General features: G+C 40.4%; 1 protein-coding gene across 2 annotated transcripts in view; it reads left to right on the top strand.

Annotated features, from left to right (window-relative positions):
- The window catches only part of PDE3B (phosphodiesterase 3B), a 164,125-nt gene that overhangs the window by 98,684 nt on the left and 47,335 nt on the right, over positions 1-18,106 (top strand). For both annotated transcript variants that reach the window (XM_090032623.1, XM_090032622.1), the window contains exons 3-5: positions 5,161-5,409; positions 10,305-10,447; positions 16,691-16,797. In XM_090032623.1, the coding sequence (XP_089888749.1) occupies positions 5,161-5,409; positions 10,305-10,447; positions 16,691-16,797 (499 nt within the window). The remainder of the gene's footprint in view (positions 1-5,160; positions 5,410-10,304; positions 10,448-16,690; positions 16,798-18,106) is intronic.

Raw genomic sequence — 18,106 nt, 5'->3', positions numbered from 1 at the left:
TTTTTTTAGACATAATGCTATTGCACGCTTAATAGACTACAGTATAGTGTAAACATAACTTTTATATGTACTGGGAAACCAAAAAATTCGTGTGACTCGCTTTATTGCGATATTCGCTTTATTGCGGTGGTCTGGAACCGAACCCGCAATATCGCCGAGGTATGCCTGTAGATAAGAATAACATAGATGACAATGGTGTTTTCGCTGATCCTTTCCTATTGGACATCTCAAAACGTAGTCTTGTGGTAAGCATGGTGTGGTGTCACTCTTTTTCAGGCCCCACAAGTCTAGGAATACCAACAGTGTGTCATTCTTTTTTCAGTGACAACAATTCTATCCCTTAACTTTTCTTACAACTCCTATTTCTTTTTTAATTGTTTGTCCAAATATACATACAGAATTCTACTGTTCAGACACCTGCACCCAAATGCACTCAAACCTGAGTGTTGTGGGATTTTTCTGGGAAGGAGGGGGAGGTTTGTCAGCAGCGTCCACTCGGCCATACCTGCACTCTGTCATTTTGTCTCTAGCTAAGGTCATTAAACAGCAGTTTTACTCCAACCAGCCCTCGGTTCTTTCTCACCACCCCTAGCTGAGAGAGAGAACCTGCAGTGTCAGAATATTTTTGTGCACTGTGTGGTCTTTTCCTTTTATATGTGAATAGCTTTAAAAAGACGGATGCATAGTGGTTAGTGAGTGATTAGATTTAGTGGCATCATTTTCTTTTGCAACGCTTCCTTTCTTTACTTTTGTGGAGAAGCTACTCTTGTCTTTGCTGATGATCTTGCAGTATTAGATTCAGTTGCAACGTCTGAACTTTTAAACACAATTATTTAAAACAAGAAGTACATTTGATGCTTATTGCATCAGGGAATGGCACATTACAGAAAGATGTGGCATCTGAAGGTCATTTTTCAAGAAAGCTCCCGAGAGTTAGGAAATTTTGGTTTGTTCCCCTGCCCCGGGAGAGATGAATGAATCTCTCCTCTTATTCTAGCACAACAACTTCTGAACATTTGTCATCCCAAAGTGCTTCTATTGCTTACTGTACGCCATGGGCCATGGAACTGAGGTTTCTGTTGGAAAATGCCACTCTATATGTTAAACATTAGTTGATAGTGAGGAATGGAGTACTGGGCTCATAGGAAGAAGCAGCCATGTCCTTTTCATGCCTCTAAAAGCTGTAAGTCCTTTCACATCTTAGAAGTAAGGATAGCATAAGACCTAAAAGAATTTGTTCACTGGCACCTATCAGGTACTACCCTATCAGGTCAATGGTGATACCACCCATGTTACCAGTGTTCTTCAGGACCAGCACTGTCTAGTCACATATCTTTTGGCACTGGCATATTTGACAGCAAAAACTTCAGACACAATATACAAGGCCTATCCTCAGGACTAGGTTCCCTACTGAAAATACCTCCATTGTCTCTCTTTTCAGCTCTAAATCAGTGATTGATAACTGTGTTTTGATCTCCAAGATGTTTATTTTCATATTGCAATTCACCCACCCCACTGAAGATATTTGAGGTTTCTAGTGTGTAATTGCTGTTGTCAATACACAGTGTTTCCATGTGGCCTGTCAATGGCTTCCATTATTCACAATTAAATTGCATTTTTAGAGTAGATTCCATACATCTGTGTCAAACAAACCAATAATGTGATGTCTTTTGCTGATCAATATTCAACTTCTTAATTTTGTTCCCAATGCTGTGAATTATTCTATAGATGTTCTTAAATAAATAATTTTATAAAACTGGAAAAAACCCAAGTGATTCTTGTTTTAAGCTATATTTCTTAAAGTTATTAGGACTTAACACCACTTGTCAGATTCAGAGTTATAAAATAAACATAAAATCATAGAAAGTTAGAGTTGGAAGGGAGCTCAGGAGGTCATTTAGTCCAACTCCCTGCTCTAAGCAGGACCAGATCCCAGCCAAAGCTTTGTCTGTCTGGGTCTTGAAAACCTCAAAGGTGGAGATTCTGCCACCTCTGGGTAATCTGTTCCAGTGTTTTACTATCTTCTTACTGAGAGAACTCTTCCTAATATCTAACCTAAACTTTCCTTGATGAAATTTGAGACCATTGCTCCTTGTTCTCAGCCACCACTGAGAACAGTCCAGCTCCATCCTCTTTCAAACCCCTCTTCAAGTAGTTGAAGGCTGCTATTAAATCCTGCCTCAGTCTTCTCTTCTGCAGACCAAATAAGCCCAGTTCCCTCAGCCTCTTGCCATAAGTCATGTCCTCTAGCCCCTCACCTTTTTTGTTGCCCTTCACTGGACTCTTTCCGAGTTTGTCCACATACTTTCTGTAGTGGTGGAGCCCTAAACTAAACACAGTACTCCAGCTGTGGCCTCACCAGTGCTGAATAGAGGGGAATAATCACTTCTCTTGACCTACTAGCAACACACTTACCAGTGCAGCCTTGCCATTAGGCTTCTTGGCAACAAAGGCACACTGTTGGCTCATATTCAGCTTATTGTCCACTGTAACCCCCAGGTCCTTTTCTGCAAAGCTGCTGCCCAGCCAGTCAGCCCCCATCCTGTACTGGTACATGGGTTTGTTCTGTCCTAAGTACAGGACTTTGCACTTGTCCTTGTTGAACCTCATGAGATTCCTTTTGGCTGAATCCTCCAATTTGTTTTGGTCACTCTAAATCCTAGCCCTACCCTCCAGTGTATCTACTACTCCCCCCAGCTTGGTGTCATTTGTGACCTTGCCAAGGGTGCACTCTATGCTATCTTCCAGATTCTTGATAAAGACATTGAACAAAACTGGCTCCTGGACCAGCTCCTGGGGCACTCCACTTGATATCGGCTGCCAACTAGACATCGAGCCACTGATTACTTCTCTCTGAGCCTGTGCTCCAGCCAGTATTCTATCCACCGTACAGTCCATTCATCCAACCCATACTTCCTTAACTTGCCTGGGGAAAATGTTGTGGGAAACCGTATCAAAAACCTTGCTAAAATCAAGGTACACCATGTCCACCAGCCTCACTGCATCCAAAGAGCAGTCATTTCATCATAGATGGCAATGAGTTTGGTCAGGCATGATTTGGTGAATTCATGCTGACTGTTCTTAATCACCTTTTTCTCCTCCAAGTGCTTAGAAATAGATTCCATGCATGTTTACAAGTGTTTTCAGTAATAACTTGAGATTTTCCCATGTGATTTTGATTTATTTTTTTATTAATAGGGGTAAAGAAAGAAAGAGAGAGCTATCCTTCTTGCAAGGGGAAAAATAAGTAAATTATAAAATCTCATTGAAATTTTTTCCCCTCTTAAATTTTTAGAAATACTTTTTCAGTACTTGTTTTTCTTTATTCTGCTGTTCTTTTGTTCAGTTGAGATATATTCTGGAATGCTGAGATTCTCCAGGTACTTAACTATTCTCATGAGAAATTCCTTGATTGCTTTTAACTGCACCTACTTACCTTGGTGGTTCCTGACTCTTCATCCCAAAAAACTTTGAAGAGAACATTCTTACTAATATCAAGTTAAAACTTTTCTTTTTTGAATTTTGGTTTGTGTCCATAAGTTTGTTTGTTCCTTATGTCCTTTAATAAAGATGACTTAATTTTGAATACACTGTTTCACATTCATCTGAAATTGTAGTCATCTTTGAAGTACAGTATTTCCAAAATAATAATTTTAGTTGTTTAAGTTTCCTAACCGGATAGTATGTCAGTACTACAAATACATCTTGTAGCTCTTCTCTTCTCTTTTTGAGAATTTTGATATCTTTTAAAATAGTAGATTAGCAGTAATAATCTTTTACAATATTCATGATGAAGCCTGCCTTTTTTGCTAGTCAACCCACGTTTCACTTTGCGTATTAAGACATTGACTTTCTTAGCCACTTCTTGCTAACTTCTGTACACTTTTTATAGATTCACTTGTATTTTGCCTTCCACTGTTGATTAAATCCTTCATTTCTGAAGTCTAAAGCTCTAAGGGTTTCACTAGGGACATTTAGTGTTTCTGAAATGCATGTGATAAACTGTCATATTTGTGCAGAGCCTAGCAGAAGGTGTGGCTTTGACCTCTAAACACTACTGCAATATAGTAAATAGTGATGATATAATGTCTACTTTTAGTGACTTAAAGTCATATTTTATGCATCATGTATAGGTGATATTCTGAATGTTTTTGATAGATTTGATGTTAATAGATTATGGTTAATAGATCAATTTTTTTTGTCTGTTTTATGCCTTGGAATAAAACTAAAGTACATTTTCAGATATAGAGCGCACACAAAATTATTAAAACACTTAAAATATTACCTGTTTAACATTCCAAGACTTTGAATTTAAGGTAGAGTATAATTTTATTTTGTTGTAACTTGGCCTGTCTCTCCAGTCTTTGACTTTTTCCAAAAGTAAATACACTTTAAAAAATACCATGTTTTATTTAAGCTTCTTTTTGGTAGCTTGATATTCACTAGTAGTAAAATGTACCAGTATAGAATTAAATTAATTTTGGTAAAATAATAGTAAAAAATCTAACTGATAAATCTTAGGATATAGTTTCTAGGATACAGTCTTTGGATAGCCAGTATACATAGGGATAGCCAGTATACATAGGATATAGTACTAGAAATGAGGCACAGGCTGAAGTAACAAAAGAACTGATCCCAGAATTCTGTATTCAAGAAGAGAATGAAAGAAAGTTTAAAGTGTTCTGAAATTTATCTTCCACCAAAGTAAATATATACTTTGGCAGAAATTGCAGATATAGCCATTTTTCTTTTCTGTTGGCCAGGGAAAGGGCTAAATATAAAAATTCTGAAATCTGAATAATTTGTATAGTACTACTAAAGTGATTTTTTTTCCCCCCAATAAAAATCGTTTTTGCCTGATTTTTATAATGAAATGTTTTTGTCTGAAAAGCTGCCATTATGTTGGATGTTTTCATATGTTCAGCCCTTTCTTTGCATTTTTATGTGGCTAATGTAAGCTATATATATAGCAGTATAAGGTGTGTGTGTGTGTGTGTGTGTGTGTGTGTGTGTGTGTGTGTATACACACACACACACACATACACACATATATGTATGTATGTTATATGGCACATTTTGTTTCTATGTTGTATACCAAATATAAGAAAAATGAAGGAAAAAAAGAATAATTGATCATTACAATATTTTTGTCTGTTCTAGAATGTCAGCAGTGGAAATGGTGTTGATCTTTCAGTACTTAATGAAGCTCGGAACATGGTGTCAGATCTTCTGATTGATCCGTCTCTTCCCCCACAAGTGACTTCCTCTCTTCGAAGCATTAGTAGTTTGATGGGTGCTTTCTCAGGCTCCTGCAAGCCAAAGACTAATCCATTTGCACCATTTCCTGGCTTTTACCCCTGCTCTGAAATGGAGGACGCAGCTGAAAAGGGAGATCGAAAATTATACAAGGTCAAAAGACTATAATTGTAATTCAAATAAAAGTTACCATTTTGAGCAGTTTATTAAAGATTACTTTTTGAAAAAAACAATTCTATATAGACGGTAGTTTCAGCTTGAGTTTTAGGCCACCTTTTGAAAAAAGTGTTAGGGTGTGGACACACGTACACTTGGAGAGGCTTCAAAAGGGAAGAGGGACCTGCTAGTTAAAAACCTGCAGCAGCTATTAATGTTCTAATTAGCATGCATGCTTGAGCCTGTAGTGATATCAAGTGAGCTAAATTGCCCAGCTTTAACCTTGGAAGAAGCAGCGTTAGATTTCCCCAGCTTTAACTTTGGAAGTAGTTGAATTAAAATTGGGGCGTTTTTGTTACTTTTTTATCACTGCTGGCTCCTGTACGTGTAAATCTTACCGTATAATGTTGCCAGGCTGTTTAGAGTAGCAGCAACACTCCCCATTTGAAACTGCTCCATCTGTTTGTTCATTCATGCCTAACAGTTACAAGTTCTCGTGCTGTCGCAGGAAGTGGTTTTTACAGGTTCCATCCCTTCCAGAAGCTTACTCTAACTTGCTGCACTTTGTGCACATCTATTACTGTGATTTGTGTATCCTGTTGTTCATTTTTTCAGGTAGAATATTGTTCACTCATCTATAGTAAATTATGAGAACTCTCTGCAGGAAATGCAGCTCACTTTGGCACAGTGTCTAAATAGTGTTTTAAAAAAAATGAATATAACAAACATGAAAATGTAAGCCTCTGGTAGTAAGCTCTGAGTACAGGGGCTTGTCTTTGGTACATGTATGCAATGTGTTTAGCATCATGGAATTACCATAAGTTTTTTTCACACTAGAAAATTATCTTTTTATATACCTGTTGTTACAGCTGGCGATACGAAGACATCAGCATTTGTCAGTTCCCATTGCTACTTCTGGGTTTGCTATTTGGTAGTATTTACAATGTGGTTTTATATAGCTAGGCTGCCAAAAAAGAGGTACAGTTTGTGGTGGGCCAGTAGAGGGCACTTCTGTGCTGAGCCACCCACCTTACTGTGCTCGACCGCCTTCCAAGCTCCAGGTGTCTCCCCTGGGGTGCCTACAACTGCCTGCCCCCCTTCCTGGAGCACACCCATAAGACTAGGTAGGGTAGTCGCTGCCACCACCCGGGTTCTGGTTGTTGCTTGGGCCCTGTGCCCCCCAGGGTACCCAGGCCTTAGGATTTTGGGATGCTTCTATTAGCAGGAAGCATTCATCATCAGCCTCCCATGCGGCAGGAGAGTAAAATTGCTGAGCCCACCTTAGCGGTTCTCTTCCCTCTTAAGCCCACACAGCGAAGCATGCTGAAACAGATTTATTGATCAAAGAGGGATGGGGAGGAGAAGGAATACCAATAGCAAAATATAGGGGAAAAAAACAGCTTGACCAAATCTGAGTGGCTTGTCTGCCTTTTACCACATGACTAGAGTAGTCAGCTAAGTTCCTAGTTAGGTTTCTGGTATATTACTCGCTTCTGGATCCTGAGTATGAAAGAAGGCCTCTGAAGTCCATGTTGCTTAGTATGTGTCTTTAAAATGTCTGCTGCCTCTTCCTGGAGGGAACCTCTTAAATAGCCCTTCTGACCTAACCTGCTGGTTCCAATCAAGCCCGTGTGGTGTTTTATGCTGACCAACCAATTCGAAAAGTATCACACCTTGACCTAGGCTCAAGCCCCTGTCCCCAGGTCATGAGGCTAGATCTGCTTCCTCTTACCTGAAGTCAGTCACATAGATGGTGAGTTGGTTGCTTAGCAACTGGGGTGATAGACACATGAGAGAGAGAGGGGAAACAGACTATCCCCAAAGGGGGGGAGGAGGCTGGAAGGAAGATTCTTTCACATAGTTAGCAGCTGTTTTTCTTTCTTACCGAGATAATACATTGCCTCAGGAATATCCCTGATCTTTGAAGAGCCTTGATCAATGGCATAACTGGCAGTCAGTGTGGAGGGTAGGAGAGGGGCCAGTACTAGAATGGAGGCAGGCAGTAGGACTGAAGACTGGCAGCTATGGGTTTTGGCCGTGTGGAGTAGCAGGAGATGTCTAGCAGCTGGAATTAACCCTTCATTGTGCCCCCTTCCCGCCCTCCCATGGCTACTGCCTGAAGGGTTTTATATTGCTGGGATGTGGTGGTGGTTGCAAGAGGGTTAAACTCCTGATTGCAGGTTACGTCATACCACTGCCATGGCCAGAGCCCATATCTGCCAGCACCTCGGGCCTCTCCCTACTGGCTATGGGCACAATTCCTAACCAGGTAAATCTCTTAGAATTGCTGGCAATGTAGCTTTTCCATTGATTTTTTTTAAAAAAAGATTTATACTATATTATAAATGTATGATTTAACTCAAAAGAAAATTGGGCTGAACATATAAACATTTTTTACTGAGAAAATTATTAAGGCTGGGCAGGAGGGGCAGTACATCAGAGTTCTGCTTTTTCTAGTGACACAGGTTGGTTTATAATAGGAACTTACTAATGCAGTGCCTCATGGGAGAGTTTAGATTGTTCTATTTGAAAACAATTCTCCATTCTACTCCTCATTTTTAAATGCATTTAGTGCTTTCTCCTGTATGTGTCACTCAGAGATAGACAGACAGACCAGTCACCTGGTGTTGGAATCTATCACTTCTGAACTGCAGAGTCTTGTGGCCTCAACTCAGATTATTCATTTTGGTATCTGCCTTCTAAATAGATGCTTTCAGTCTTTATGTGGGGCCTTGGATCTCATTTATTTCGATATTTTATAGTAGTGTTCATCAGGAAAGAGCCAAAAGCTCCAGGAAACCCAATAAGAGGGACTACATTGTTAATCTAATTAGCCTGGGAAGCAATCCAATATAGTGATGGGCACTGATTCAAAACCCTAACATACAATCACTTTCAGGGAAAAGCTCAATGTCTGGAGACTGCTCTGTCTGCCTATGAAAGTGGCACTTGCAGGAGGAAGCCCATTGATACAAATTCTCAAATGGACATTAGTAGAAATTCCATGTACTGGTAGGGGACACCACTTTCTCATAAATTTTCTAATTTTCCTTTTTTTTGTTTCATTTTATTACTAAGGATATTTACATGGAAATGTAATTTTTGGTCCTTGAAATAGCTTTATTGTTACTTCCATTCATTTTAAGTGGAAAGTATGCAATGTTGCTGTTACAAACAGAATGCCATTCTGTTACCTACGACTGTCTTCCAGACAATTTTGGCATTTTTATTGACATAATTTGCAGATGTTTGTAAAATTCTGTGTGCATCTTCTTATTTTGCTCATTTAAAAATATAACTGGCTACTTTTAAAACATCTGCTCTAAAATCTTACTTGTTTCTCGAAATCAGTCTTGACTTGATAACATTGTAGCTACTGTGCTACTTACTGTATGTCAAGATGATTGTCACAAAAGTGAAAGAAGGCCTGATTAAATTCTACTTAAATCAGTGGAAATTGCTGCACTGACTTTAGTGGGAATTTCATCAAGGCTTAATAGAACTGAGTCTGTACAGCTTGGCTGTGTAGTACATAAGGATCAATATTAAGACTACATATCTTTTACTAGTATTAACATCAAAGAAAGAGGACTTTAGTGAGGCAAAAAGTACAATTAGATTGAGTGGAATAATAACAAAAGAAAGAAGAAATAATGTAGAAATATTAGATTTATTTCTGTGTTTGACCATCTAATGTAAAATTCATAAGCAGCCGTTAGAGTAAGGACTGGGATTTGGGACTTGCCTTTCCCAAGCAAATGACCTCCTCACTAGGCTAGAGTTGCATTTCCTCTTGTAGACTCTCCTGACCCTTCACTCTTGCAATCTTTACTGGTTAAAGGGCCAGCTTCAACTGGAAGGGTACAAGAGGATACTACCCATCCTAGACAATAATTTGGTGGGTAGGGCACTTTTCTAGGAATTGGGAGAGATGGGTTTGATCACTTTCATGCTAAGGAGGGCCTACAACCCAAGTCTCCCACTTCACTAGCAAGTGAGTTATTAGGCAAAATGTGGGCATGACAATTACCTTCTGCTTCTCCAACAATTGTGTTTTGTCTCAAGCTGCTCCTATATGATCAACATTAAATGGTCATTAGGTGTACTCTGTCTCCACTTAAGCAACCAGAAACTTAAGTAAGATTTAGGTAGGTTTTTAACACTATTTCATCCAGGGTTAAAGCTGAAATGATTTAGTTTACTTGTTTCACTACAGGCTTGTGTACAAATCATGTTCCCTGGCAGCCGCCCTTTCCTCCCACTTTTGAAGTTGCTCCAAGTTTGTCTATATTAGTGATTTTCAGCCAGAGGGCTGAGGCACCCAGGGGTGCTGAAAGATACTCTGAAGGGTACTGTAAGATATGAGGAGATAAGCTCAGGTTCAAACTCAGGCCTTGCCTGGCCCTTTCCTCTGCTGTACTGCCCAGCCCCCCTGTAAGGAGTTAAGCACTGTAATAAGTTAGTTTTTGAATGGTGTGCAGCTCAATTCACAAAAGTTATGGAATGGTGTCTTGAATCGGTTGAGGGGTACATTGAGGCTAAAAAGGTTGAGAACCACTGGTCTATGCCCTTACTCACGTGTCCATACAACCAGTTATCTGTTTACTGTTTGTTCAACTTGGGATGGACTTCAGTTAGGCTCAGTCTTATACCTCTGTGGCAATAGCAAAGTACCTTGATCATTTTGCCACCATCTCTACATCATTTCTATAATAACCAAGATGCACTTACATTTTTCTGAGGTTGCCACTCAAAAATCCACCAATACCATACTTCCAAATTCATTTAATTTTTAGATATAAAAATGTCAAACCTAGTCTGCAAAACTAATAGATGATACCATGTTAATTTTCATTAAGAGAAATTTTAATTGCTGTTAAATTATTCAACAGGTTCTAAATAGCAGAAATAGCTTGCCAACATCTCAGTTAAGACGGAGTTCAGGAACTTGTGCCCTTCCACCTATAGAACAGTCGTCTTCTAGGTGGGAACGCAGTAACACCAAGAGACTTCACCAGGAACATAATACTTCAAGGTAAACCATATATTGGTATAATACTAGTAAATGTAGCCATTCTAAATCTTCCACATCTGCAAAATGTTTGTACTGGGCTGTGGGGAATATTTTGTAGAAAATGTCATCATTGAATCAATTCTCTAAATTGTCTCACAAGTGGTAAAAACTTGAGGTAACAATCTTTATCTGACCATGTAGTTTTGTTCAGCCAGAAGAACCAAACATGAGGCCATTCTGAGGTAAAATAAGTTCCCAATTATGAGAAATAATACCATAAATCAGTTTTTGTAAATCGAAGAATAATTTATCCAAGGGAATCTAGCTTTCTGTTTCATCAAGGCCCAGTCTCAGATCGTTATTATCTTAGATAAAGTTCCCTACTTCAGCGTTTCCCAGTCGCTTTGCTGTGGCATTTTGGGTTGGAGCCATGCCCCCAGCCTGCTGCTGCTCTGGACACAGACAGACGGGGAGTATGGCGCCAGGCCAGGCAGGGGGCGGAATGCTGTCCGGCTGGCCATGTGCCGCCCCTCTCGCCCCCCGCTCTACGTCCACTATGTGCAGTGCTCTTTTATTTAGGTAAGTGTGCTGTGGGATGAAAAAGGTTGGGAAATGCTACCCTACTTTAACTCTTCTAATAGTTCTGGATTTCAAATTATTGTTTTGATAAAAAGTGTCATATAATTTCTGCAAATTCCTTGCTGCCATTGCAAGTCATTGCAGTATTTACCCGTCCTGGAGTGATCAGGTGTGAAGCAAGCAATAAGAAGATATGATGTGCCCCTTGTACCTCGGGGTAGTTCTGTTTTAATTTTATTGAGGCACAGCAGTTAGCTCCATAGTTATGGTTATATTCTGAAATGGGCTTTTCCATAGTGCCAGGGCAAATTATACACTGGTTATACCAATTTAACAAACTGTACATGTCTAAACCAATATAATAATAGCAGTGTTAAAAATTATGTGTAGATTAGTACATGGAGATAGTACCCAAGGGCCTTTTTGAAGGTCACAAGAGTAAGTTAATGGTAGACATGGAAATATTAGAATCGGTTCTAAACTGTGAAAAAATATACTTTATATAACTAGCATACTGTTCTTGTTGCCTATTACTTGTTATTTCTAGGTGCTGTTTTAATCAACAGGTTGGACTATATAATGTATTTTAATCTATTGGTTTAATGTTGTTTAATATCAAACAATAGATTCATAAACTGTGAATTATTATGCATGTTAATGCTTTGGAACAGAGCAACTCATTCTACATGCAGTATTTATTACACCTTTTAATTAGCATATATATAAAATACTACTTATGCAATTGAAAAATAATTTTCAAAAGTAAAATATATTTTCTAACATTCATACTTTAAAATTTTGTGATGCAATCTCTCATTGTCAACAGCAGATGGCACCATTCAACAGCATAGCTAGCTACCAGATCTTAACTTAATAAAGATCCCTATACTATAGATGCATGAAACTTTAAAATCAGTTTTAGTTCTAAAAATATAACTGAAATGAATGATGAAATATGATTTGAGTAGAGAGCTGTATACATTAGGGTTCACACCTACTTCAAATTTAACGGATCTCTTAAGTTTTCAGATCGCTTCCATCAAAAATAGTCTGCTCCTCTAGAGTATTAGTAGAGTATTTAATGCTTGCCATTAAAATTGTCTGTATTTCAAAGCTCAGATAATTTCAAAGCAGATGTTTGAAAAGATTTAAAATAGAGTTTTGGAATACTATAGTATATACTGTAATTCTCTCTAGGTGGTTCTAATTTCCTCATGTTTTAGGATTGAAGGGACTGTCATGTTAGTACCACTGTCTCCCAGATTGTGCTAATGGATCATTAAAGAACAATTGATCCTTTTATGGAATGTGAAATACAAACACAGACAAGGCAACTCAGTGTCTTAATCTCAGAGTCTAATTTGAATGAAGACATCTCGGTGCCCTAAAATCAAAGTCTAACTTTATTAGTACAAGAAGTATTATCTTAGAAGTTTCTATATTCAGAGAGAGAGAAACATTCAGTACAGTAATGTCACCCAATCCCAGATATTACTTTGCTCAACAGAAAAGACGGCCGCTCAGTTCCTGGATACAAAGTTATGTAGTGGGCTGGGACAGTCCAGACAGGTGTTGAAGGCTGGATTTATGATGAAAACGAGGACACCTACTTTCTTGCTGGGCCCTTTTATGCTTTTCAACTTCACTCCTTTGACTTTGCTTTCTGTTTGGTCTCTGCGGTCAGCATACTGTCCATCTTTTATCCCATCAGTATATTCATTTGTTCAACAGACCCATCACAAGCATACCTCTTAATCTCGCCTTTTTCTGGTGTCTGTCTTTGGACATTGTCCATTGCTCTCCCTCAGCTTTTATTAACATAACCAATCCTTTCATCCCTTTGATTCAGATGGTTTGTGCCAAATTCAGTTAATCTGAGCTGGTAACAATGCCGCTGCTATATTAAGTTAAAAGAACTTCTCACCATTGTAAAAAAGGAAAAGATATACGATAATGAGCGCTATGAGCTCTACAAAAACAATGCAAGGCGAGCTAATAAAAAAATAAAAATTTAATGAGGCTATGCAAAATGTAAGCAATGATTAAATAAGGCTAAATATAAACAATACTATAATTCACCACTGTATAAGTAGATACAACTTCAGAGCGTTAAACATGACAAGCTACCCTAACAATCTGGGGTACCTACTAACACAAGCAGTCAAATAATGTAATCCTTTTCCCAAACTGATCGAGTTCTATCTTAAAATCAGTACATTCCTGTGTCAGACTAATCTCATTTGAAGGCTGTTCCAGAACATCTTTCCTCTAATGGCTAATAACCTTCAAATTTCCCACTTAGATTTTTTTCATAGGTAATTTATTTCTATTTGTTGTGCTAATATTTTTTCCTTGGCTTAACTAGCTCTTTCAACTTAATAGTGTTAATTTTCCCCCAGCCTTTTATGTTTATAGGACAGTCACATCCCTTCCCTTGCCTTCCATTCTTTTTCTAGGCTAAATAAGCCAAGCCCTTTTCTACTTTTATAAGACAGAGGTGCCCTGTTCTTTGTAGTAATTTTTCTGCACCTTTTTCAGAGAGATGAATTTGTCATCTTGAACACAGGAAAACACCATTTTATACAATATTCCACACTGTATTCCTGAAATGACGGTGCTTTGATAACTTTACTGGAGATACCTTTTTTGATACATCTTAGCACAGGGGTGGGCAAAATATGGACCACAGGCTGGAACTGGCTGCCCCTGCAGTGCTCCACATGGGCCAGGTATTGACTGCTCCCGCCCAGGGCTGCCTGTGCTATGGTCCCACCTGCATCTGCCCCACGCCTGCTAGGCAACATGACCTCAGCCCTGGCTTCCTGGCAGTTACTGCAGCTGCCCAAGTGCTGCCTGGCTGCCTGGCTACCCCACACCTCCAGTGGTTTGTCTTCCTGCTCCTGCTGCACCACTCTGGGCAGCAGGTAGCATGGGGAAGCTGTGGGGATGTGTGCCAGGCACTACATGCTCAGCCAGGCAGGCGGAAGCTGTACCTGGGCTGCTCCTGTTCCAGTATGTTGGGCTTCAGCTTCTGCCTTCCACCTACCTGGCTGCCTATAGGTGGCTGCTCATCACACCAGTCAAGTGAGGTGGGTGGAAGTTTGCCCGGAGCTGGACCCCCATGTGCTGGGGTTTGAGCTGCCTGGCTACAGTTTCCCCCATGCCTGCCTGAGTGTGTGATGCTGGATGTGTGCCCCAACAGCTGTTGCTGCTTCCCCATGGTTTTATGATTAAGAATAAGGGCTTGTATAAATGATATATAACTTGAAGAAATATTTTGCTTACTACCTTCATTTCAACACACTTATTCTGCAGTAAGGTTGCCTATGTGTAATTCAGCTTAGTCCCTTCGGAAATGGATTACCCTTAACCACAAAAGGCTTTTTAGTTGTGGGATAAGGGTGTCCCCATGCAGTTTTACTGTAGTATAACTTTTTAATTGTAAAATTTACGTCCTACCTTATTTCACAATAGTTTCCTTGTGCAGAGAAACCATAAGGCTACTTCAGTTTTGTGTTTAGTGATGAAATTAAACCATTTGTGTTTCGTAGAAAACACTGTCTTGGCGTTTGTGGATTTCTTAGGTTTTGGTGTGGGGAAAAGGTTATGGTGATCTTAGTTTCTGTATTTTGGGTTTATTTCAAGTTAAATTTTGGTTTCCCTTGGAGCAGGAACTTGGACAAGGGAAGAATTTGCTGCTACTAATTGCCTTTCAGAACTCGAAATTTGCAGTGGGGGGAAAAAGAATAAGATGACTTATGAGCAGGGATCCGGGTTTTCAGTTTCCCACAGCAAAACAGAGAAAACCATGGATTTCCCATTTTTATTGGAGAGAACACGGATTCTCCCTTTTAGCAGGGAAACCCGCTGATCTCCTGCTTTTGCAAAGAGCTTTTGCAGGCTGACAGAGTTCCAGCCTGCAAGAGCAGATTGAAAAAAGGGTGGGAAACCCCCACCCCTGTTCGGAGGGAGAGGGGGAGGGTGGGGCTTAAGCCTCTGAGTCAGCCAAGGCTAGGCTCAGGCTCACATTCATTCGTCTTCAGTCCTGGAGGTAAGTGGGGCTCGGGGTTTGTGGGGCAGGGGAGGAAGCTGGCTGGGAGCAGAGGGGGGAGGGGGGCATGCCAGTCTCAGGCGGCACACCTTGGTGCCTCCCTGCCCCTCACCTCAGCCTGCTCCCAGGAGCAGGGCTGGGAGGCAAGGACAGGGGTGCCCTTTTACGGGCCGCACACGCACCAGGTGGCTGGCTGGTGGGGTGGGGTTCACACACAGTGGCTGCCACTGCAACGCTGCACCCTGTGCTGACTTCCCGCAGCTGGCTGCACGGCTCCACAAGCAAGTGGCGGCATGGGGTGGCAGTGGGTGCCGTGTACAAGTCTATTCCCTGCCAGCAGGTGGGAGAAGGCTCACACATGGTGGCTGACCACCCCGTGCTGCTGCTTGCCTGTGGAGCTGTGCGGCTGGCTTCAGGAGGGCAGTGCAGGGGCAGCGATATGGTGGCAGCTGCTGTGTGTGGCCACCCCGGCTGGCTGGCCGGCCAGCATGTGTGCAGCCTATAGAGGAGCACCCCTGCTCTCGCCCCCCCAGCCCTGCTCCTGGGAGCAGGCACAAGGACACACTCTACCCTCCCCCCCTTTTCAGTTTGCCCCCCAGTCCCATTCTTTACCCCCACCCTTTCCCCACGCACACACTTATGTGCTGGAGTGGGTATCTGTCTGTGCCTGCGTGGGGGGCTGTTTTGGGAGGAGTGAGGGGTATTAGCAGGGCTAAGGCAGCTGTGGGGAGTGAGGGACAGCAGCCAGGAGGAGGAAGGGGTGGATTTTGGAGTTTTTAATCAGAGAATTTGCAGTTTTTAATCAGGGAAAACCAGGGTCCCTGCTTATGAGTGCCAGATGTCAAAATCGACCTAAGGTGTGAGGAGAGACTCCAGCTAGTTCTTATTTTGCTAGAAAACGTTTTGCCATTCTTATACTAATATATGGTCAAAAGGTAGGTTAAAACAGGGGTTGGCAACCTGTGGCCCACTGGAAAAGTTCAGTCCATGGAGCCAGGGGGCTTCAGTAGTATTTGGCAGCAGGCTGCTTTGCCTGAACTGAGGCCAGGCATCAGGAAGTTTCACCAGTGCTGTCCCATGGCTGCGTGAAAGGGAGAAGCAGCTGTGGTTTTAGCCACAGCAGCTGGATCCTAGCACTGGTCTACTTTGGATCCAAGCCCTGGTAATTCCAGCCAGCCACCAGAAAAATGTTGCTGACCACAGTATTAAAAATTTTCACGTTGCTGTATTGCGGATTCCAGTAACATTAGTATGTGGCTATGTCCTGATAAGCAAAACATAACAGTAAATCTTCAAATTCACTAGTTTATTAATAGATCAATAGTTTGGGAATATTTGTCATTCTAGAGCCTTCCTTAAAAAAAAAAAATTGAGCAAATGACATTCGTGAGTTGAGCTAGAAGTTGTATAAACAAATAATGGGGAAGCTGAGATGTTTTCTAAATAGTATTAGAGAAAGGTATAATACACATGCTAGGAAAGAAAATGGTGGGTAACAGTACTGTATCAAACTTTGTACTGTAGCAGGTTTGCTAAATTAAAATGAGTTAATTATCACATGCAGTTTCCTTGACTAACTGCATGTAATGAACAAAAGTGAAGAGGCTTGATATTTTCTTAATTTTTATTTTTAGCCAAGGATCCCATTGTAACGGGCCTTTCAGTACAAACCTACAGATAATACCAAAACAAAGGTCATCCTCAGTGACATTAGCGCATCATATAAGCCCTAGACGAACAGGTAAGGCAATAATTATTATCGTATGATTTGCCAGCATGCTGTCCAGATTATGACAAATTTTAATTTAGGTTATATGCTCCACCTTTTATAGATCATAGTCCACATATTACAATAATATTTATCTTATTATTCTGAATGTTGCTGCATCAGTGTAAATTAGCATTGGTATGTAGCATAAGCTTCCAAGTCTTTTAATATTTTAGTCTAATATACTTCTAAGAATATTGAAACCATTATATTGAACACTATATTTTCAGAATGAATCTCACTGTTCCCTTAACCAGGCTGTTCAATATTTTTTGTTTTATCTCACCTTTCAAATTGTAGCCCCACACTTCTTATACCATCTTAGTGTCCTGGTTTCCTTCATCTCCTTGTCTCAGTTTGTTCATCCATCCAGTCCCAGCTCTTCCTTTGCATCCAGATCCTTGTCTGATTTGTTCCCCTCCACAAATGTATTCCTTTTCCCCACTAGTTCATAGTCTGTCTCTGTGTTTAGTCATTCTCAGTAAGTTTTCTGTTTAATTCTTCATCCTAGTTTCCCTGTTAAGGGGAAGATCCAAGGGGGATACATTTGTGAAATAGTGGAAATGTTTTTCAGTGGAGATTTTCAAGAAAAAGACTGGATGGGCATCTACCTGGGATGATTTAGCACCAGCAGCAAATCCTTTATCTATGCATGAATTGCACTAGATGAGCCTAGAAGTAATTTCCAACCATACTATTCCATGGTCACAAGTACTTTTTTAACACTGGAAAATAATACTGTTTTTCCCAGCCTTGTTCTAAGAAAAGGCTGAACTATTTTGCTTGAAATTTTCCAAAACACAAAATCAGTAATAATGAAAATTCTGCCTGAGGCAGATGTCTTTTATGAAAAAATTCAGCCCAAATGGCTACGGCTTGATATAATTTCAACCAGTTGAAAGCTAGGCCTTACAATGGGAAATGTCAAGGAACTTTAAATGGCAATGTTTATGTAGTCAGATACTGAAAGCATGTGCTCATTGCTCAGTCTGAATCAGACCTCCAAACCATTCTTAATGTATTTCTGGAAGTCTACAAGAGTACTGGCGTAACTCTAAATATCAGGAAAACATCCTTTACCAACCTGCTCCAAATGAAGAAACAGCCCTCACCTCCATTCAAATCAACTGAGAATTGCTGGAGAATGTGGATCACTTCACTTATATTGGAAGCCATCTTTCATCAAAGGCAGACATCAGTGCGGAAATACAACACTGCTTGAAATATGTGAGCGCAGCCTTTGGATACTTGAGTAAGAGAGTCTTCTTAAATCATGGCATCC

This window comes from Crocodylus siamensis, chromosome 2, assembly GCF_052110815.1.
Source record: "Crocodylus siamensis isolate JL-2025a chromosome 2, ASM5211081v1, whole genome shotgun sequence".
NCBI classification, from domain to species: domain Eukaryota; kingdom Metazoa; phylum Chordata; order Crocodylia; family Crocodylidae; genus Crocodylus; species Crocodylus siamensis.
Note: the sequence above shows the minus strand (reverse complement) of the source record. Positions and strands in the feature narration are given on the sequence as shown.